A 23,836-nucleotide genomic window follows, 5' to 3' on the forward strand; every position below is an offset into this window, starting at 1 on the left:
ACCTTTCCTCTCCCTCTTACAGCCGAGCCCAGCTGAGGAGAGGGATAGAGAACCCTACGAAACTCTGAGCCCCAGGCCCACCGCTCCACCTCTGTCTCCACGCTGATGTCCTCCATCCTGTCCTCTCCTCCTCCGTGTCGCTGATTAGATCTGAAACGAATTAATAATAAATAAATAAATAATTTATCAAAAGATTTATCAGCAGCTATTTCAATAATCAACTGCTTCTCAAAAAGGAGAATTTTCTGCTTTTCTTTTATATGTCTTTTATATATATGGGTTTGGGACTGTTGGTTGTACAAAAACACTGATTTCTTACATCTTATAAACCAAATGATGAAGAAAATGACAATTATTGGATAATCATAATAAAAATTATTGCTAACTCAAATGTAAGCTCTTTATTTCGGCTTCATATCATCCACATAGAAGCAACATGAGGCTGTAATTAAGCACAGCATTTGCTAACGTGCTAATGCTAACAATGCCAATGCAGCCAGAAATGTCAAACACTTGTTGATTCCAGCTTCTTAAATGTAAGGATTTTCTGCTTTACTTTTTCATTGATGATAGTAAATGAATCTTTGGGTTATGGACTGTTGGTTCTGTAATTTCTCAGCGTTTCCACTATATTGTGATGAGCCTTTTTTCAGTTTTCTTATATTTTATAAACCAAATGATAAAGAAAATGACAAATTAATGTATATTAAGAAAAACAATTAACTCTCAGATAGACATTAAACTTTTCATTTTTGCATTTAAGCTACATATCCGCCACATAAAAAAGTCAAGCCATACGTGAGACTGTAATTAAGAACGACACTTGCTAACGTGCTAATGCTAACAATGACAATGCTTGTCAGATATGTATGTTACGTATATAGTTTTCTTGGTCAATTTGCAATGTTAAAGAAATCTAGCCATGTTAGTGACATGAGACTCCAAGGCATAGCAGTTGCTAATGTGCTAACCCTAATTATGACAATGTGAGCATGCTGACGTGTAGCAGGAACATTTAAAATTTCCACGTTTTTTTGCAATTTGCACTTAACTACGCCAACCAATCATTTGTCAACAATTTTGATAATTTGTCATTTCAAAAAAAGTCACATATTTGTCTATTCCAACTTCTTAAATATGATTTGCTGCTTCACTTCATTATGTGGATACCAATAAAAGACAAGCACATATCAAAACACTTGGAAAATGGTTTAATGATGTTTACAACAAAAGAGAACTGTACATTAACAGTAAAAGATTATCTTTATATGTGTATAAAAACAAAACAAACAAAAATACAGCAGACAAATGCATCAAAATCTACTATGTATCCTGATTCACATACTTAAAACTCCTACACAATCTTTCAGTTCTACGCCGCCGTGACTGGAGGCAGTTTGTTTGTTGTTTTTTTTTAATGTTTTTTTAATGTTTTTTCTTGTAGTCAGATCGGAGCAGTGTCCCCCCAGTGTTGTTGTCCATGATGGAACCAGGACTCTTTACAGCAAGAGTCCTGGGAAGACAATTCAATATCAGACTGCAGTATAAGAAAAAGGGTAAATAAAATCTAGGACACATTCCTTTAGATGAGCCCAAGCTTCCAACGTGAGTAGTAGTAAATGTTTTACAGAATGCATTTCTTGAGTTACACAGACATTATATGTACATGGTTGGCGTTTCCTTATTTTTTTTTCCTCTCATTTTTCTTGCTTGTTGAAAGCCATGGTCACTTGGGCTGTGAACTGATAATCACACACATGACACACCCAAAAAACATACAAAAATACTATATCTTTAACCTACCAAGAGTAAGACAGTTCTGCAATTAGTTCCATGCTGTGACAGAAAAAAGAGATTACAACAAACAAACGAGAAACAGACGCTTTTCACGCAAGTTTTTTTCTCAGAAATATACCAAAATATACATCTAAGCTTTGGAATTACTGAGGCTAGGACTAAAGCCAGTGCTGGGTTTGTCTCTTAATACACATGCTGCAGGGTTGAAGGGAGAGAAAAAAGACACAGGACAGAGAGATATCTTTGGTATCTGCATTTGTCAAAAGTTAAATATTTGGATTTTTGCTTTGGGATAGCGCTTGCGAGGTCCTACAACCTCACTCGGAGTAAAGCATTAAACAAAGTGTCACTGAAGCCCGTCGGCCAGGAGGTCTGAGCCGGAGGGACACAGTCCATGCAGAGTGACGGACCATGATGCATAGTGTCACAGCTGATCAGAGTCTGTAGTGAAGAGACGATGTCAAAGGACAGAGCAGAGGAGGAGGAAGAAGGTGGAGGAGGAGGGGACACAGCAGTGAGTTTTAGCGACCGCAGGGTGTGTATTCCTGGAGACAACAGGGTTAATGTCCTGGGACTATACAGTGTAGAGATGAGGAAGAGACGGACATACTGTGAGAGGCAGAAACAGCATTTTCACCACAGTCCTTGAGAGAGAAAGAGTGGAGGAGGAGGAGGAGGAGTAGAGGGAAGGGGGGGGGCATCCTAGCAACAGCTCAAGACAGACAAACATACAGAGTCCTGAGCATGTACAGTGTGCACAGGATTAACCCTCAGTGTGTATTAACAAACATCACCCAGCTACCACCAGATTGGTTCATGTGTGTCTGCCAGAGAGAAGCCCGCTCAGCCCCTGGTTCGACCCTACCCTCCAATCCCCGCCCACAGGCACTGAAACCGCAGCACCAACGCGACGCCGGAGCATTTCCGGGCGGATACACATTCGCATGCAATAAAACAGCAAACTGTCTACAAGGTGAACGGAGGGCTCTGGTGAGAGCGTGCAGCCGGGATTTGATGCTGAGCAGTGAGGCGGGGACGGGCGAGAGGCGGTGTCGTTCACATACAATCAAGTTTAAAGTCTTTGGTTAATGTTGGTACCACAGGAGAGCGAGAGCGGGCTGCGACAGCACACCGTCACGAGGGAAGACGCGTAACATACCTGCACCTGGTCAGGGTGAAAATAACAAAATAATACAAAAACAGGATTGTCAAAACTTAAAGAAGGGGTGCTCAAAAGTAACTTTAAGGAATATATTAAAATAAACTTGAACAAATAATTTCCATCCAATGCTGAAATACATCAGTGTGCAGCATAAAAACACCAAATTGTGAAAGAAACACAGCAGACATTCATGAGTACTGGTATGTAATCTGTCTCCCCCTTGTGGTGGCATATTACACAACCCTTCACGAAGCACAGGTATGAACGGGCTTCTCCACTGACACAAGTTTGAGTATTTTCATACATTTTTTTGATTTTTTTAAAATATTTTTATTTCTTAAGTAGATTAAAGCAGGTTTCACTCAGTCTTGAGTTAGAAATGAGGTATACAACAGCTCCTTTTGCCTTACTGGTGCGCCACACTTTCTTTGTCAACGTTAAAAACCAGCAAACCAGTGTGGTGGGCCGACATACTACAACTTGACGCATGGCTGCTCCACATCTCGAAATCTCACGATCCATCGTGAAAATAAACCATTAAAGCCAAGCCAGTAGTCATAAAGATCATCAGTTGACAGTTTAGAAGATCATTTGTAGAGATGAAAAAGTCACACAATGACCACAAACTGTAGTTTTACCTTTATGAATCACAAACTGGTTTGCTTAAAAGCTTTAGTAAATCAGTAGAGACCCCCCCTCCCCTCTGGACTTAAACAAAAATAAGTACTCTCATGTCTCACCATGTTTTCAAAAATCACTCTCAAACATCTGCTGGAAGATGGAAAAAAATGCACCATAATGGTATGCAGACTGCCCTCCCTATTCTCTTTTTAAACCCACACTCTCTCTCTCTCTCTCTCACACACACACACACACACACACCCACCTGCTGGAATTATTAGTAAAGCTTTTCTCACAGGTATCCTCGACCTGTCTGAGTCACACCTAACAGACATAGGTAGCAACCAAACCACGCTCCAAAATGCCCAAAGTACACTGTATTGTTTCAGTGAAAACAATGCACCAGGTGAGCTCAAGCTCTCATTCTTTCTCACACATGCACACACACACATACATAACAATGCTACAATGCTCATGTCTTCTACATAACAATAAGGCATAAATGATAATGTTAATTTTCTTTGTCAAACTAAGAAAGCCAGTGATCGTGCCCTCTCACACTATACAAAACAATTAAAGGCATAAAGTAATATTACAAAAAATAATCAAATGATTGTTAAAGACAGCACAACAAATCAAGTCCACAACGACTCATACAACACAGAACCAAAAAAAAAAAAAAAAAATCTATTAAAAGATTAAGATCAGATGCTTCAGAGTGAGGAGCGCCTGAACGAGCCCCTCCTGTTGAGGAGACCTCGCAGATACACGAAACACAGACAGACACACACACACACACACACACACACACGTGTCAGCAGCTCACGCTGCACCGAGGCATGCTCTCAGGTTTCATCTCTCATTTTTTGGTCTTGACGGTTTTCAAAAAAAAAAAAATTGCTAGTTTGCAATAATAAAAAAGGAAGATTTAGGGGAGATTTTTTTTCTTTTGAGTAAGCATGATAAACACTACATTCAGTCTTGATAACATACTGGTTCAAATATAAAATATGAATATCTTACAAGTGTTTATATATATATTTATATGTATAGAATTAAGAAAAGATCGTTTCTCTAATTCTTAAGTCTTTCCTCAGATAAATATTTCAGTAACATCCTATGGTGCCGATGGCAACTGGTTCCTCTTGCTAGCACATGTTCGACTCTTTAGTAACTACGTACAGCACTGGAATAGGACTGAGTCCTGTAGGCCCGCTGTGGCCTTAAAGACAGGGAAACCAGCAACATGAGTAGCCAGACACCTGCCTAGCTGCAAGAGAAAGGCTTTTACTTTGGCAAGAAGGATCTCAAAATAACATTTAAACCTGGAAATACCCCATAAATAGTAGTACTAGAAAATAGCAGTAGTAGGTTGTCCTTTAATGTATGGTTTTTACGTATGGTTCATCAGTATAAACTTTGAATGGCGAGCCAGACAGTACTTATACATTCTACACCGTTCTATACACTGAAATGTCTAAAGGTGAACTTTGTGTTTAAGTGCTGCTGAGGTATATTCAGTCAAAATAATTAACAACAGAAAAAAGTACACTAGAGGAGAATGTGGACAAATCTCACTGCTTAGTCTCAGTGAGTCCACTCATTTTGTTATTTGGAAGTAGCAGAACAATGCTACTCTTATGTGGGGTTTAGCTGAATGTGTAGCACATAACAGTACTTAGATAATTGGGCAGGTTTGAACAATAGTCCACATACAGATTTAGGGAGCAGCACATTGTTTCCTAACATGCTGGTTCAAAATGGCGGCGCTGAGAGGAGGTGTAGAATGTTATCTGATGATCACAACTATGCATTTACATAGGTGAGCCCTCCAGGCGAGAGGGTCGAAACCACAAAACCTGATTTTCTACAGGATGTAGTCATAAAGCTATAGCAAAGCATGCAGGCCTCTTAACAGCTCAACTCCAGCAGGAGTTTCAGCAGCAGGTTGTTAAAGCTAAGTTTCTGTGATCCTTTATCCAGCAGCACCGAATCGGGAATATTATTAGGTACTGACCAAGGTGTCAGAAGAAGAGGAAAATAATTTGTCAGCAGTGTGGAGACGAGAGATCTTGTGAACGGCAACTTGTGTGCTCGGACAGGCACAGCAACTACTGAGGAAAACCACTTTGGTTCAAGCTGTTGTTTTATGGCTGAATATTAGTACAAAACCAAAAAACAGAACCTTTCCTCTATGGGTCAGAAAAGTCCAAAACTGCTACCAAAACGGCCAAAACAGATGAAAACAAGCCATCAAATGCCTCAAAGAAAACCAAGATCAAGCGTTGGGGGCAAGGCCCCAGTGATTAAAGAAAATAATTCTTAAAGAGTAAAAGGAAACTACTTTCTCATGCCCCAACCCGCCAATCCCTCTGTTTTTGGTTAGTTGTGCTGCCAATCAAAAAGTTGAGCTATGAGACACTTGGTCAAATTAAAAACAAAGGTCATCTTTGGAAAATGATCATCAAAATATTGCATTTCTATATTCTGTTGACAATGAAGAGAGATTCTGTACTCATAAATATATTGACTAGACTAAGCTACACCGACTACAAACAGCAATTATTTTAACAAATATTTTTGGTATATCTTAAAGTACGCAAGCCAGTCACATGACTGCAGACAAAAAAAAAAAAAAAAGACAGAATTTAATTCCTCCCAAAACAGGCAGACTGCAGCTCATCAATCCAGTTTTTTGGTACAGATACTGTGCACAAGTAGATACGACGGTACTACCATTAAAAAAGAAAACAGAAAACACAATACATTAACCCCATCGAGCCAATGCCACCATACATTTCGTACGATGGCCACGCCCCCTGACCAGTCCTCCCCAAAGACAGACCAGTCAGCCGCAGAGCCTCGTGGATCATGCAGTTACTGAACTCTCAGCATCTGCCTGAGCTGTAGACAACACATGCAGACTTCTAATTCCTACCTCCAAACATAATATACAGTTTCCAATGGAGCTCCATCCAAAAGAAATCACCCTCAATCGGACACGGGACTGCAAGTCTGCAGCTCTTTTTAAAGCTCTCAATGTAATGTTTTCTATCAGTGTCTATAATCCGCACCCAGACCGTCATTTTACAAGCGCCCGGCGGCTACATCACCACCACAGCGAAATGTAAAAGTCAGTGTTTCCAGAAAGAGAGACTCAGAGGGACACACCTGGTCCCTCTGACCCTTAAAGCAATGATAACCTTTATATCGGCCACTTATTACTTGTTTTTAAAGCCTTATAACCACGATTAAAAATTGATAGTTAAATCTTAACTTAATATTAGACTTACAAAGTTCTGAAAATGTCAAAAAATATAGACAGCAAAGATAAAAGAAAAAAAGTCTCTACAATATAACTTTGATATGATTTACGTCAAAGGCCTGTCAAAAAAAAAATCAAAAGATAATTAAAGATGGGGTGACACACAAAACCCCATTAGTGATGATGAGTATTGTGAAATTAGTAGTAAATCAGTTTAGTTTGAATGTTAAAAGAGCAAAATCCTAAAGTTTTTGGTTAGAAGTATTTCAGACAAAGTTCTGACCTGGAAATAGGAGGATATATATATATATATGTACAAAATATGAACAGCTTGATGGTGCCAAGGATATTTTTCTTCCTGGACACTTTTCAAGGTTCATGAGGAGCGGCAGGCCAACAACAGTGTCCATCTGGCTACTGTTTGTGGAAAAAAACCCATCCAAGAATCATAAAGGAAAAGACAGGAAAAAAACTAAAAAACAAAAAGTCAACCCCAACCTCATTCGAGGCTGTTTTCTTTTTGGTGGCAGCAAAAGGATTAAATAATGATAGATACAATGGAAAGAATGTGGGGTGGTTAGTGAAGCGCAGAGCCTATATCAAACAACCTCCCTATTCCCTACGTGGTGTGATAGGAGTAGTGCACGACATAAGAAATAGGCCGTTAATTCAGGATGCAGCCCGACTGGCTTCACTGAGCCTTGGAGGCAGTGGTAATGGTCGAGGCTTGCACAGGCACAGCAGCCGTGGTGGCTTGATGATCGGCAGTGACCTGCAGACCCGCCCCCGCCGACACCAGGCTGACGGGGTTGCTGGCGAGCAGCCCCAGGTTCTGGGGGCTCAGGAAGAGCGGCGTGGTGACCAGGCTGGGTGTGCCACCAGCAGAGGTGTTGGCGAATAGCAGGTTACTGCCATCCAGAGAAGTGATGGGGATTGTGCCGCTCGATGCCAGAGCTGTGAAGAGGATAGAAAGGTTGGTGTATTTAGACACAGGGGTTCAACAATGAGGATGAGTTTCAATATATGTAGGACCAAACCTGCCTCATAAAGAAAATACATTAAAATATTTTGTAACAATTTATGGTATTCTAATTACTTGTTTATTTCATACTGTTTGTATTTGGAAATTACTTTTAATGTGACAATTACAATTTAATGTGATTTAAAAATAAACTAATAAAAGAGATTTTTACTGTCACAGCAGGACTTTTCTTTCTGCAGGATTTGTTTTTTCATCATCAAATTTATTACTGCTCAGCAGGATTAATTTTTGTTTTTTCACAGAAGTAATTTCCTCTCAGCAGGATTAACCTGACGGGCGTGGCCTAAATTATTTTGCCCATAATATGCAAATAAATGGTGGCCTCATTAAATTTATGCTTTCATTATACAAATTATACAATACATTAGCTTGATAAGTCCATGATGGAATTTTTATCATTTTATTTTTCAATCTTTTAGTTATTAGTCAGTTATTATGTTGTTTTTGTTCATCTGTACACTCAATTTCTTTTGCCATTTTATTTCTTTATTCATTAATTGTCATGTTTGGTGGTCCATACAAAACAGGGCTCAAAACGCAGGCCACAGACCAGTACCAGGCTTTAGAAAATTCCTACCTGGCCTCAAGGAAATTATATCATTTCTGAAGAAGAGATAATAATATATAAATGTATTGACTATGATATGCATCTTATTTGGTAAAATAGCCTTGATCGTGTCACAGTTTGTTCTGCATTTTTGCTCACCACTCTCTGACGTGCTTCCAACTACACTGACTTTTAATTAAAGTAGGTCATCAGCGCTTGATGTAACCAGTCTGTCATCACCATCTTTCAGCATTCAGCAGTTCATAAAATCTGGGTGTTGCCCAGAGGTTTCTATGTATTTTAAAAAATTGATAAGTGATCTATATGGCATGCTCAGTGTTATGGATTCTAGTTCAGTTTTTATGCTTGCCTGCTCTCTTTCTTGTGCGCTGTCTTTACTGTCTCTGCGTAGACAAACCACCCAAACCCCATCAGCCAACTTGCAACAAAATTGTTAATAGAAAAGTAGTCTGCGGTGCAAAAAAAGATTGGGAACCCCTCCTCCATACCATGAAACCACCTATGAAGCTGGGTATTTATTTTATATATGATGTATTGTCTCAGATATTAGAAAATATTTGCACATTAGGTATTCAATATATTGTCATGACATTGGTACGCACCTTGTATGAGGGTGCTGTTGCTCATGAGGGCAGGACTCAGCGCATTGCCAAGGCCACCAGGAGCCAGACTGAGCAGGGCTCCCCTGGAGACACGGACACAGATTTAGATCAATTGAGAGTCAGCATTGAGCGAGTAATAGTCAGAGGCTTTAACAACATGACCGATACTAACCCTGAAGCGAACTGAGAGGAGGCTATCAGTCCTGGGTTAAGCCCTGCTGCAGCAGCCATAGCAGCGAGGCTGGCGCTGGTGGGTAACTGGGCAGCACCCTGCAGTGCCGTAGAAAATCCTGGAGCAGCCACCATCACCTGACCACCTAAAGTGGTGGCTATTGACGTCGGGGCCTGGGTGAAGATGGTTTGCGCGTGAGTGCCAAGCTTGCTCTCAGTGGTCGAGGACTGAATAGTCGTCGGCGACGGGCTTAAAGATGGAGAGCTGGTTACTGTAGTAACCATAGGTGCAGTGGAGATGACAGATGCTGTGTTTGTGGCTCCAACCGTCGTGCCTTTGAGGAGAAAAAATGAGTTAACCTTACATTCTATTATTATGGGTGATTCGATACACACTTTCATTAAGGCAAACACTCATGTACACACCTGTGAAAGCCAAACTGGTGCTGGTGAGAGGCATCACTGTATTTACAGTCAGAGTGGTGGGTGTGTTAATAGTTGGACTGCTCACAAGGCTTGCTGTGCTGGCCACCTGGGTAAGAGAATAAGAGGGAGGATTGAATGATCTACAAATACAAGTGAAACTGATCCTAAACTAATCCAGGAATGGGACAAAGACTCAAAATGTGTGTGTGCGCCCATGCTTACCAACGGGCTACTGGGGGTAAAAATGGTTTTGATGGGGGTGTTGCCTCCTCCGCTGCTGCCGCTGCTGGGGGGGTTAATCCTCTTCTCTTTCTGCCGCCGATTGCAGAACCAGACCCGAATCACCTCCTTCTCCATGTTTAGCTGGTCAGCGATCATGGTGATCTCTTCAGAGGTAGGTTTTTGGTTCTGCTTGAAGAGGGCAAAAAAGCCAGAGATGCCCTGTGAGCACTGAGGAGTGGGACTACTGCCTTGTAGTAGGCTAATTAAAGACTTAAGGTAGGCACAGTATCACTTTCCCTCCTTAGATCGATACTGTTAACTGCAGGAATATGAGTTTCTCACCTCCAGAAAGCTCTTTTCTAAGGCCACTCGGATGTTGGTCTCAATACTGGTCCTCTTCTTCCGTCTGCGGTTGAGCATCTCCATGCCCGTGCCCGGGGAGCCCAGGGCACTGGGGCTGGACAGGGCCTGGTCAGATGTCAGGTTCTCTGCACAAACAGCATCGACAAAAAGAACGGATGGAAGGTAAAGACAAGGCACTGTAAAGACACACAACCCATGCTGCTCTTTACCCTTTGACCAATACCACTTTGAGAAAAAACAAAGAATTCATATACAGAGAGATCAAAATGTTCTGTCCTCATGCCACATGCTTCTGTATCTAGAATAACCAGGTGGGTTCAGGGACAAACCTGCATCATTGAGCCACTTCTCTAACAATGGCTTCAGTTTGCACATGTTCTTAAAGCTCAGGTTCAAGGCCTCAAAGCGAGAGATGGTCGTTTGGCTGAAGTCATTTCCATACAGCTTCCCCATGGCCAGGCCAACATCCCCCTGAGAGAGACGCATAAGAAACACAAGCATGACTAATTTAACCTGCAGCAAAGACTCACCGCTGTCCATTTAAACAAAAAAAACATGAACTTTTAAATCTAATCTATTCAGTGTCTCACACACACACACACACACACACACACACACACACACACACACACACACACACACACACACACACACACACACACACACACACACACACACACACACACCTGTGTGAAGCCCAGTTTGATACGCCTCTGTTTGAAGGTCTTGGCAAACTGTTCCAGTTCCTCCAGATCGCTAGGCTCCTCCAAAGTGGGGGTATCCAACCGTTTAGGTGGGGTCTGACTATGGGGCAGGGACTGAATAGGTGTGGCTGCTGTTGTGCGGGTTGGAGTTGCAGGCTGCAGAGATGACAAAATATAAAATGTGATTGTTGTTAAGGTCAAGAAGAGTCAGCAAAGAGGAAATGAAGAGAAATATAAAGTGGTAAAAAGAAAATTTCTGGAGTTTAAAAGAGGTGCTGGCATCATGACCAACCTGAGTTGCAAGGGTGATGCTTGGTTGAGTCGGCAGGAGGTTAGCTTGGCTTTGAGGTAGTTGAGTTAGAAGATTCTGGGCTTGCAACATGCCTTAAGGGTGAAAGACATGGGAGTTAGGATAAAAAAAAAATGCTTCCATAACAATCAAATATATCTCTTTTCTTAATTTTGCATGCAAATCAAACACTGAAAGTGTTTAACTTACTCTGTTGGGCCTGCGGTGTCTGCGAGATGATGAACTGACCGGGCGACAGTGGTGTGGCGATCGGGTTGCCAGGCTGCACCAGAACAAACTGAGGCAGACACTGCTGCTGTAGCTGCTGTGAGAAACACATTTTTACTGTAACCGTGTTGAGAAATAAGCTGTTTATAACCACGCTACCCTATATCTCTACAGCATTGAGACTATGAATACATAATCAGAACATATATACTAATTTTGTTTTGTCATCTGACTATACCATGAATGTCTCCACTTAGGTTCATAAAACAGAATGGAAACATGGCAGTAGCAAGCATTTATTCATTACTATTACAGCGTTTTCAGATTGAAGCTTCTCATGGGGTGTTTTTTATCAAGTAGAAATGACAAAAATCAAGAATCATTCCACTAAAACAAAATCTAAGTATCTTAATCATACAGTCAGCTTTATCCAAAAACCTTTCACAGCTGTGACATTTAGTCAAACTATTCTTTTAGGACTTGTAGAAACGGTGGTGACAATGTCTTACGGAGGCGATCTGGATGGGCTGTGACAGGGGCAGCTGGGTAATGGGTGTGGCTGCGGTGGCCGAGATGCTGGCCCCAGTGGTGCTGTTCTGCTGGCTGGCTGAATGCTGCACGGCCGCAGCCAGGAGCTGAGCCTGAGCCTGCTGGAGCAACAGCTGCTGATGTGCCGGGGTCAGGGTCAGCTGAAGAGCAGAGAGACAAAGATGAACGGACAGACAGAGGAGCACATGAATGATACGAGGGGAAACAAACAAGGAGAAAGTAAGTAGTGTTTGACAAATCAGTTCAAGTTTCATCAGACTGGATGAGTTAGTGTTGTCATAATGCTTGAGTTTTGGCTTCGATATCCAAGGAAAGTTACAATACCACAAAACCACGGTGGGACATTAAAAAAATGTGTGTTGTGTTCTGTCTTGACATGCTGGATATGAATCTGTCATCATTAAGTACAATAAAAGACACACTTAATTCATCCACACCTTGCTCTAGTTGTATCAACTTGGTGCTGGTGCTGTTGCTAATAGTTGTTTAAAAGGCTGCTTCAGTTTAATGGCATTAAAGAGACCGCAGCTCTGTCTCTGTCAAATCGATAACCATTTGAAGGATCCAACGTCAATTCATAAAATCATGAAATTAACACCCGCAAAGTGTCAATTGCAAGTGTATTGATGAGTAAATCTCCACAGGACGTCTGCCACATTGTCTGCCAACAAGTTGTTGTTTGTACCAAAAAGTTATGCAAGAATCTCTACCGTGTTTTGGTGTCATTTACTGACACACTGCTTCTTCCAATTTGTATGAACATACCATAAAAACTGAAACTGAAGTGGATTCACCATAACAGTGAAAACATTAAGTCAAAGTACTGACTGTTTAAAATGTTCTTCTGAATTTAAGGTATCAAAGTGGTATTGAAACTTTCCTCATCATGGCAACACTAATATGAGCCCAGACAGGCAAATGGAGAGACGACTCATGCAGTTGAGCCAGGCACAAGTGCAAATGAGCATGTTGATGTCATGTTCAAACTCAAATCCACATGCACGGTACACATTCACTCCCACATAGCACAACAGCAGCCGCATTCAACCCGGACCGTCTTCTCAACTACATCATGGCCTCAGGGAGAACATGGATGGACATGAAGAGTGTCATGTGGTCAGTACAACCATGAGTGTTCAGGCACATCGAGGCTATGTCCAAACACACCCTACCAAGTGTAGAATTTGGACATAGCCTTAGAACCACTGGGATGAACAGGCAGACAGGCAGAGGAGACACCAGCCTTAGCCACAGAATTAGGGCAAGCGATCATTTCATCACCCCAATCTTTCAGCCAGGGTCGCTCATGTTGAGGTGTCACCCCAGATGCATGGCTACGACTAGGTTTTAACTCAAAGCAACGAGGCAACAGGCCACTTACTCCTGCAATCTGTCCCCCGGCCAACATTAGCTGGGTTTGAGGCAAAACGCTCTGCTGGACGGAGGTCGGGAGAGCACTCGAGTCTTCCGACTTAGACTAGTGGAGGTGAAGCAAAGACGGGGGCTTAGAGAAAACCTTCCTAGAGGCATAACTGAACATAATTGACAGCATAAAGTTGATCAAATATGTCTCTTAATTTAATGATTTAAGTTGTTAAAAAAAAAAAATAACAAGGTTCTAAATGTTTTAAAATAAAAATGAATGGATATCTAATTCAGACAAAAAGTTTGAGTTGAAATAAAATAAAGCATAAAACTAAAAAATACAATGAAACATCAAGCCTCTGCTACCTGAGCGGCTCTCTGAGAATGAGCCTTTAGTCTCTGAGCAGGGAGAGGAATATGAATTCAAAAGGAAGTGAGAAAGTGGGTATTTAAAATGTGCTGCAGCCTTCAGAGACAAGCAAAGTGAATGGGAAGGGAGGGGAGAGTTGAGAGTTGAGCTAATTAAAATAACTGTTATGCAGTGCATGTAAATTCTGCATAGATTTGCATATTCTCGGCCATCTGTTTCCGAGCAACCGCAGAGCAGCTAATTAGCATACAGGGTTGATTAATCTGCCTTGTTGCCAGGCGACACAAGGAGAGCCTGGCTCATTTAAATGAACGCTTTCTTGCCTGTGCATGTGTGAGTGCAGATGAGCATACATCTGTTCAAACTTGACACTTTATTTCATTATAAAACTACATTTCAGCTGTGTCACTACACCAAAACTAGTATCTACTTCCACAAAAATAAGACAACAAAAAGTTACTTGAGGTAAAGTGTGTGTTAGTTTGAATCATGTGTTACCTGTTGGAGGAGGGCTTGTGCATGTGCATTAGTGATTGCACTTGTGGTTGGCACCGTCTGCCTCTGAAAGTCCAAGCCATTGGTTTGGATTCCTGAGAACAGAAAGACTGTTCATCGAACATGCTGTCAAAAGAGTTCAATATTGTATGTTTCTTCACTGACAACATGTAACAGTAGAGATGCTGTTTATGAAAAAAAAATGAGGAACACAGTAATAGAAGCCCACAATCAAGCTGTAGAAGAATACTTAAGGAGAAGAAACTGCTTGCAGGTGCAAGGACAACTGACTAAAAACATGTTTTTTAAAATTGACAGCATGTGTAACTGTAATGATGATCCACAGTCAGTACACTGTTGCATAAATCGGTTTGCATGCAGGCTGCCGAATCATTACAGAATTAAATATCAACACTATGGACTTACACAAAATTGGAAAGCATGCAAAAACATTTATTTAATTCATAATTACACAATAGGAATATGAAGTTGAGCACCAAATCTACAATGTTCACTCCGAGTTTAATAATTTGTATCACAGAATCACTGAAGCACTGAGACGGAGGAAATTACTGTGATATTCAATAGGCACAAGTGAGGCAAACTGCTCCGTGAGGTAAACACTTCATTTGACAAAGAGGACTGCTCACGAGGATTTTGGAAAGCTGCCATGATTTTTTTTTGTCAGTCTTTTTCTGATTCGTGCTGCAAAAATGTAGATTATGGAATTTGAAACCTGTTGAATGTGGAGGTAAAGCTCCGCACTACCTGATTTCAGCCCAGTAAAAGGGGGAGAAAAAAAAGCTGGAGGTCACTCACCGGTGTTCGCGTCACCACTCTCCATTGCACATTTAGTAGTTTCTGACTGATTATTCACTTTAGAATCTGGAAGAGCCAGACAGAGACAGACAGTGAGACAAACTCACACCCACTGCCAGTACAACCCCTACAACCCTGTCTCAAAGAGAAGGTTCTTACTTTTGTCACCTGATATATCACATAATTGATGATATTCCTGTTCTGTAATACCATTTCAGCCTTATTAACCAATCAAAGCAGCAAACAACATAACCGGGCAAAATTAATCACCAACACAATCCAAGTGCATTTACAGTGACAGGCTGTAAAAATGTCATAACAACTGATGTCACATTAATAAAATTAACTCTTATAAGTAACACTTGAACGCAAAGTGTGCCACATCAACTGTTCTTATTTCCCACAAGGACGCCATGCAACAACAGGACCCAGCTGAGCTCCATCACAACCTCATCAAAAACTCACCCGCTCTCACTCCACCTGTGTTTTCCAGCATGGTTGCGGCACCTATCGTGGATAATCGCCTCTGCCGGGCAAAACCCACCGACAGGGTGACCGGTACTCTGTTCCTCCTCCCACTCCTCCCTCTCTTCACTCTCCACTGGTCAGCAGCAAGCGGAGTTCAATACAACCAGGGCTACACGCAGACACAGTGGCACTGTCCACAGCACGGTTCACTGAACAACACTGGGATACGCACACTGGGAAAGCCAACAGGGTTTAGGCAAACAGCTCTCCTTCCCTCTCTCTCTGTACTCTTTTATTTTCTTATAGCTCTGCCCCTCTCTCTTTTACAGTGCCTACTTTGCACTCACTCTCCCTTTCTCCCTCCCTCCCTCCCTCCCTCCCTCTCTCTCTCGTGTGCCAAGATTGTCTGTACTTCTGAAAAAGTTCAACCTCTCCCTCTCTTGCTGGAACGAAACAAACGACAAGTGCAGCTGGCGGCCTCCTCCAACTCTGCTACCCTCCCTCCAAACTCTATAATGAAGCATAATCAGTATTCAGCTGATTAAAGCCGTATGCAAATCTGCCCCTGCCTCGTTAGCAATGCAAGGCTTTGAAGTCCTGCGAGCGACGCATTTCACACCGGGCTCTGAAAGCTTTCTGCATAATTTAAACCCCTATAAATATTTATCAGCTCATTAGCATATTAATTGGATGGCTTTTGGAGGACGATAAAAAACAGGGGAATAAGGACGACACAGAGAAGGGGGGGAAAAAGTGCTCAAACTAGCACTTGGCGCAGCAGAGGGAGGAGAGGCAGCAGCACAAGACCAATTATTGTGCGAGTGCACGGCTAAAAAGTAATTAGCTAAGAGCAGGTAAAGGGCTGAAGATATCCCAGAATGCAGTGTGAGGCCTGTCGGCGGTGGACTGGGCATGTTAGCAAGGCGGACTGCATTAAATGAACGTCTAGGACTGCTCGTTCGGGCTATCTCTAGGAGTCATGGAGACCAGGGCCTGTTAAAAAATAAAAAAAAAATAAAGGAGGAGGAGGGGGTAGTATGCGGTATGAGTGGGAGGGGGGGACTCGCTCAATCGGAAATAAATAACTCCACATTAATCCACCACAAGCCTGTCATTACTGCTGGACCCCCTGTGGCTAAAGCATTCCACAGCCAGCAACTACAGAGAGTGGGTGGCGGGCTGTTGCTGTCTATGTTTATGAAGTGTTTGGGGATTAGCATATTTAGATTAGCTTTACATTCCATTAGTATTTCATTTCGGAGGCCTTTTAAATTCATTTCCAGCATGCTCCAAGAGTTAATACAGCGGGGAAACAGCCCTGCTATGGTGCCGCACAGGTGTCCAGTGAATCAGAATGACTGGACTGGAATGCATGGCTGTATTGTGGTCTACAAGGGAAGGGGGCTTACCAACTAAATCCACAACAACTGCTCCTGGCTAAAGCTCTAATCAACTTCTTCACTTATGCTGCCTGACGAAAGGCATTTACATACTGGTTGACCAAATCAGAGAGCACAGTGTCACTGAAAAACAAACAGACCTTTATCAGCACAGTGAGGATACGAGGGGCAAGTCTTCATGTTGGCAGCTGTTTGTGAACAGCAGTGTGATGAACTCCCAGAGATCCTAAAACAATGGTTCACAACCTTTTTATGTCTGATGAACCTCAAAAAAGCCCTGTCTGATGAGTTTGAATACCCTTTCATCGTGTTCCAAATGTGTTCATTTGAACCAATAATAAACAGGACGTTATTTAGCATTATTAACAGGATGTCTACAGGTTTCAGACGCTTCAACTTAATGCTTTTTTTAGGTGCACTATGTAGTTTTGGGAAGAAATTTAAATCAGAAGAGAAAGATCTTCAGTTTTTAATTTTCACAACTGAATAAACAAACTGTCATCACAGGACAACACCATTTTTACTTTGTTTATATTTGGCGGACCCTGCCACCTTTATAGATCCAAACATTGTGCCTTATTTTCCTCTGAGAACAGCTTGTTTATTCAGTTATGGAAAAAAAAAATAATTCACATATTTCACAATACATCTTAGCCTTTGTAACCCTCAGGTGTACATAAACTAAAAGTTATGAACTTCTTTTTAAAATACAAAAAACATCAAATTATTTATTTAGTTATTTTTTATCGGCATCAGCCATTATATGTAGGTAGCAGGTAAGTATGAAGTTGGCAATTAGATTTGTGCATCCCTACAGGCAAGTGTAAAGATATAGTATATATGTGGTCCCATACAAAGGTAGGTTTTATGTAGGAATGATATTAGAGTGAGTAGTAGTGAGTAGGGTAATCTTATCTTCATTTTTTCCAACAGGTAAGTGCAAGTATAAAGTCAAAATACAGTTTTAGGTTAAGTGGTAGGTCTAAAGATTTGTAACATCAGAAATGTGAACTTTCATGCAAAAGAGTTTGACTCATTTTGAGAAATTAAAAAGATGGATAACTTTGATAAAATGCCTGTGGCAAATAAGATCCCACAAATTCAAAAGACTACTGAATGACTTTCAATTGAATGTTTATAAAATTGAATGTAATTCTTTTAAAATCTTCTTAAGGACCTGCAGATACCCTGAAATGCCTTTGACAATTTACTTAAACTAAGGGTTACATCTTAAAGTTGCCTGTTTTACAGTCCAAACATAATACATATTGAAGTTACAAATGTTTAAATCACAGAAAAGCACCCTCAAAATCAAGAGGCCTGAGCCAATTTATATTTGGTATTTTTGCTAGAAAAATTACTTTAAAAAGTTGCCAAAGAGAAGCAATGTGGTGCTTGAGACGTTTAACGCTCTCCAGTTCTGGTAAGTGCAGAAGTATTCCTGTTTGGAAATCCCTGCCATAAACAATAACTGAACACCGCTAACACTCCATACCACTCTCCACTGTTGATCTCTTCAAACAGCGCAGTGTTTACTTAAACTCCAGCCTGCTGTTTACCAAGAAGCCCACTCTAAGACCTGTACAGATGCCACAGTGGTGTTAAAAAACTGGAGGGGGTCTGTCTGTCTGACCTCTTCAACAATCACATCATGCAACCAAATGAGAAAACAAAGGAGATGTGAGTGCATCAAGCAGTCATCAGCGGTGCACTTCAACACATGTACAGTTACTTGGTTGAATGGTTTGCAAAACCCTGCTGTGGAACAATGCATTATACAAATATCCTGCGCAGAGAATTTTAAATAGGTATCTCATTAGTACTGTAATATGGGACGGCGGGATGAATACTGCAGAGCCGTTAATGTGAGCTGAGAGACTCAACATGAGACAGAGCAAAACTTAATTAGCACATCCACATTCTGCCCTACTATCTATATTCCTTGTCTTAAACACAGAATACATCAAGACCACCTCTCCAAATCTGGACCAGTCTGAGAGAGCAATAAGAAGATTTTGGAAAAGGATGGGATGTATGGTCACGACGGATAATCTTTCAATTTGAGGGAATTAATAATCAAACAACCTAAAGCTTCCTGGTTTAACGCAGAATCAACATGAATATCAAGTTAGTTTAAAATAGCCTTTTAAATGTGTTAAACCAACGCAATCTGACCACAGACAGCAACACTGACTGGACTGAGTCCACAAATGCACAAATTACAGGATGCAGTGTAATTTAATGAGCAATAATGGGGCTAACAACACTCTAAGCTAATCTGGTATCTCTTGGGTGGTCATTAGCCAACTGTCTATAGGCTAGGTGGAAAACTCACTCTAACTAAACATTTCTAGCGGGTGGCAAGGAGGAATACTGAATGATGAGTAGGAATAAGTATCCACATATAAATTCAACACCTAAGAAGCTCACATTAGCATTAACTGCTGGTTATTCATGTGATGTGTATTTCACTTTCTCCGAATCGCAAAATACTGCACTTTTATCAGATTTGACCAGGGAGGGAACCTGGCTGTTTACTGCAAAAGTCTCCCACTATTTCTTCATCTATATTAGAAAGCACATCATTTGATTAGATTTGGAATTTTTCTTGCAAAATCCTCCGTTTTCACCACGTAGGTTAAAGGAATGTTCAAGACCGTCGTGACATAAAAACCTTTTATGAAATTTTGGAAAATGTTCACCATTGATCTTAATAGTGGCAGACACATGAGAGTCTTCAGGGACAATATGACAATTGTTGCTTGGAAAATGAAACAACTTGTTGGTCATTCACTGATCATAAGCTACTCTGTCTACTTTTCCTCAAATAACGACACACACATGATCCTGGATCCTCACTTGTACCTCTTTCCAAATTCATAGCATCTACAGCCTGATAAAAGAAACTCTTTCTTTCAAACTAATGCAGATTCCTGCTTTACCTTGCTACATTCACACTAAGGCATTCTTGCTTTGCATTGTTCAGTCATGTATTGCCCTCTTCACTACAGAAACAAGTAGTTATCTGTTCTGAGCACACCGCACAGCTCTGATTACTTCTGATTTTCTTCTTCCACACTGAAAAAGCTTGTCTGACTGGAGCCTTCATGGAGGCCTTCTCAGTACTTTGAGATGGCATGTCCTGAATTTATTACAGCGAATGATGCATTATTCATAACAACTGTGTTTACATCGATGAATATTCATGATGGAACTACAAGGCTGGAATGAGGGTGGAACTGTAAAACTAATTAAAAGTAGCCTAAGTGTGTGGATGACAGAATTATTTCTCATCTGTTCTTTAAGTAGCCCAGTTTAATAAGTTAATTACATATTTTTTAGGTAAGTGAGCCTATTTCCAGACAGTGGATGTAGTTTTGCATAATGCAAACAAACAAAAAAAAATAGTTTTCTTGGCCTGGCTTCAAAATAAAAGATATAATTTAGTAGCATGACTGTCTTGCAATATATCACATTTCACAAAATTGTCTGTAATGTGATGATATTGTTACTTTGGGCAAAGTTACCCAGTGATTCTTCATGTAACAATGCAGGCAGGGTATGCATTTAGTGTATTTGCATTACAAAAGATACAATCTAAATCACTAGTAAGGGCGACACACAAGGTTGGATTTCATTATTTAAACCGACCACACAAAGAAACTGCAGTTCCATTCAATGTCCTGTTTAGACTTGCAAAGATAAGTATGTCTTGCTTAGCATTTCCACTTCAAAACTCACACCTGTGTAACCGCTCACTGCTAAGATTTCAACACAATTAGAAGCAGCAATAACATCTAATTTTTGAGAAAAACACTTACAACTGATTAGTGTTGTCACAAACACTGATACATAAATTCTGACAACTAAGTATTTTCTTTAGTATCCATATACCGTTACATGCAGTGCTTTTACACTCTCTAATTTAAAGAGAAAAAACAACTGTTTCTGAAAAAAAGTGTGAATATCAACTTTAGTCCTCCTGCTGTCCTCTGCTACTAACCAATGAAAAAAGGCCCATCTATCGGCAATGTTACAGCCTCGTTAAACTTATCTTTTAATGAAAAACCTAACATTTTATACCCTAAACGTTGTGTCAATTTTCTCCCGTGGTTTCAAAAATGGAACTGAATATCAATATTTATTTAGATGTTGTTTCAAAGTTAGTAATTACAGTTTTATAACAACAGCACACCTGATCCATCACATAGGTAAGGTGGTAAGCGCACCTTTTGGCCTGTTTTAGACCTCTGTGTAGGTGCAACATGAGCTGTTGAGTCAAAAAGCTAATATTTCTGTATCAGACATCACAAAACCCCATCATAGTGTCTCTACAACAAACTCCGGACTGACTCATTAAAAACAATCTAAATTGCAAACCTCCACATGGAGTAAAAAAAAAGAAGAAAGAAAGAAAGAAAAGGTGCCATCAAGCTGTGTCTTGCCCGGCCTTAAAACCAGCAGAGTGAGGAGTAAGAATGTCCTGCCTGTTATTATTGTGGCCTTCCGGAAGTGGGCCTCTCTACCCCTCCCTGTGCCCGGGGGGGATACACAGGTACAATTTTTTTTATTCAGCTCAGACGGGCTAGGTGAAAACTCCTGAAACAATAAAAGACCACGGTAGATACGACGTTTTCTAAACTGTTCAGTCAGGAGCAATGAAAAGTTGTGTAAAAATAAATTAAATATTCTAATGAGGTGGGTTAACAGTTTGCCAGCCCGATGCCAGGCTACTCCCACTGCAAGTACAGAAGTGCTCGGCCCAACTTCAATCAAACTGTAGTTTTGACTGTGAAACACCTTTAACTCACCACTAGAGACATCACCGGCGACAACTGGCCGCTATATGACCGTCTGTGTCTCAGCTCAGTTTAAACAACGTTAACGTAAAGTTAGCCTCTAACCTGCTGGACCAACTTGGAGAAGGTAGCCAGCTAGCCCCTCGGAGGGAACCCGGTTTTTGTGTGTGAAAAGACGCGACTAGATTTGGCTAACGCTCCTCAGTCACCATCGTGATGAAGTGTTGTGTTGACATGCAGTTATTGTGCAGCGCAGGATGAGCTCCAGCTTCTCGTCGGTCGCTGGAATATGCTGAACTCCGCACTCTGGTTCAGGCAGGCCCGCATGAATAACACAACAGGCTGCTGTGGCTCCGCTGCGCCGAGCACAAAAGGCTGAGGGGAAAACGCTCTGCTATAAAATCACGTCGAGCTGAAGTACACCGAGCAGACACTGTCTATTTCACAAAAGCCACGTTTGCTTCATCTGGATTTATTCTCCTCAAACACCACTTGAAAACAAACAAGCGCGGCCGCTGGCCGGCTCGCCAAAAATGAATATGCAAACCTCTTTCAAAAGCTTCACGCCAGTGTGTGCATCAACACAAAGCCAAGCGCTAGCAGGCGAGCTAACGCTAGCTTGCTAGCAGCCTCATTTCAATCAAACTGCGTTGGTGAAATATCTAAATATGTCATATATCAACCAGAGTCACGTCGGCGATTACTAATAAAATATGCTAAATTGTATTTGTCGACAGAGGTATGAATATGTAGCGGCGTACAGCCGTCTAATCACACAAAGGGGGGAGGCATGTTTCCATGTAATTTGCCGTCGCACTGCAATAGCTCGTTTCCTCCTCTGTCAAATTACAGTTGGCTAGCTGTGTGTAAACTAAAACAGCGCTGGATATCATCCTCATCTGTTAGTCAATCTGCGTTTCATCCGTATTCCGTTTATCATAAATTGTGAGTAACACAGTTTGAATATGAGTATGAATATGTAAAATGCTGTAATCATTACCTGGTCCTGAACTCTCATCTTGACTCGCTGCTCCTCCGTCCGCCATTTTGAATATTTAACCCGAAATCCCAGCCCTGAGCCTGCCTGTGCTACACACACACACACACACATACGTGCTACACACACCCCCCCACACACACGAGCACACACACGCGCATACTCACAGGACCTTAGCCAAGTGTGTGCGGGCTGTTGTTATCTGTGTCTTATTTACATACTTAAATAACCATCTAGCTTTGCTTACAGTGTGAATTTGGAGGGAAAAGGAGCAGGGCGGATCCGAAATGTGTCCACCCAAGCTACAGGTACACTTTATTCTTAGTCAACAACACTAATATAACCCTACCAGACACTTAGTGAAGCTGCTCATTGGCCCCTGATACGATGGCCTGCGGTGTTATTTTAATGACTCACTTTTTAGAGTCTGTTGTCAGATATTAAAAAGTCAAACCTATTTATATAAAAAGGACACATTTGCCAATAAAACTGTATTTCTGTCACGCAGCAATGAGACACCCTCAATACTTGGAGAGACTGAAAATGTGACGGTTCATAAATAGCTTCATCTTTATCTATGACTAAGACCCAAACTTTTAGACAGGAAGAGGACATTAGTGTTGTATCCAAAAAAAAAGCAGTATTACTCATGATGCAAAAAAACTGTCTGGAGTTTTATTTGGGGTAGAAATCTGGCCACAGCAAACATTTGCTGCGATGTATATGTTAGATACATTTTATAGAAAGATTGAAGCTGCATTACAATGATGGCATTACAGTGTGTTGTTGTGTCTTCTTTCTAGTCATATTTTCACCAATGTAGCCTGATAAAAGTTGTGGTTTTCGTTTCTTTTATGTTGTTTTGCTGGACTTTGTCATCTCTAGTACTTTTACTGTATTTATTCATGACTTTGTTATTACTGAGGGGGGGGGATGCTGGTTCATACTCACCTGGGCTGCAGGATATGATAAACAAAAATCATATTGCGTTTATTTTGACAGATATTAGGACTTCGATTTGATTTGCAGTTAGTGAGAATGATCATTTTAGCATCACAATTTTCATTTTCCCTGAAAATAACTATTGAAATCATGAAGATGTGACATTTGTTGG

General features: G+C 41.1%; 1 protein-coding gene across 1 annotated transcript; it reads right to left on the reverse strand.

Moving 5' to 3' along the window:
* Positions 1 to 1,188: 1,188 nt before the first annotated feature.
* Positions 1,189 to 22,771, reverse strand: pou2f1b (POU class 2 homeobox 1b). Its single transcript, XM_073473472.1, has 14 exons — positions 22,726 to 22,771; positions 15,059 to 15,124; positions 14,243 to 14,334; positions 11,970 to 12,149; positions 11,443 to 11,557; positions 11,236 to 11,327; positions 10,926 to 11,099; positions 10,569 to 10,710; positions 10,219 to 10,364; positions 9,877 to 10,065; positions 9,655 to 9,760; positions 9,230 to 9,563; positions 9,058 to 9,140; positions 1,189 to 7,799 (listed from the first exon to the last, which is right to left on the reverse strand). Exons 1-14 carry the CDS (start codon positions 22,769 to 22,771, stop codon positions 7,537 to 7,539), a joined length of 2,028 nt encoding a protein of 675 aa, XP_073329573.1. The 3' UTR covers positions 1,189 to 7,536.
* Between the last annotated feature and the right edge of the window lie 1,065 nt (positions 22,772 to 23,836).

This window comes from Pagrus major, chromosome 9 (assembly GCF_040436345.1).
Source record: "Pagrus major chromosome 9, Pma_NU_1.0".
Taxonomy (NCBI): domain Eukaryota; kingdom Metazoa; phylum Chordata; class Actinopteri; order Spariformes; family Sparidae; genus Pagrus; species Pagrus major.

Excerpts from the sequence above, each read along its gene's own strand:
- pou2f1b (XM_073473472.1), bottom strand. The coding sequence starts at position 22,771 with ATGGCGGACGGAGGAGCAGCGAGTCAAGATGAGAGTTCAGGACCAG. Across the intron at positions 11,558-11,969 it reads AGCCCATCCAGATCGCCTCC|CAGCTACAGCAGCAGTGTCT; the intron begins GTAAGACATTGT and ends TGTTTCTCACAG. Across the intron at positions 11,100-11,235 it reads GCATCACCCTTGCAACTCAG|CCTGCAACTCCAACCCGCAC; the intron begins GTTGGTCATGAT and ends TCATCTCTGCAG.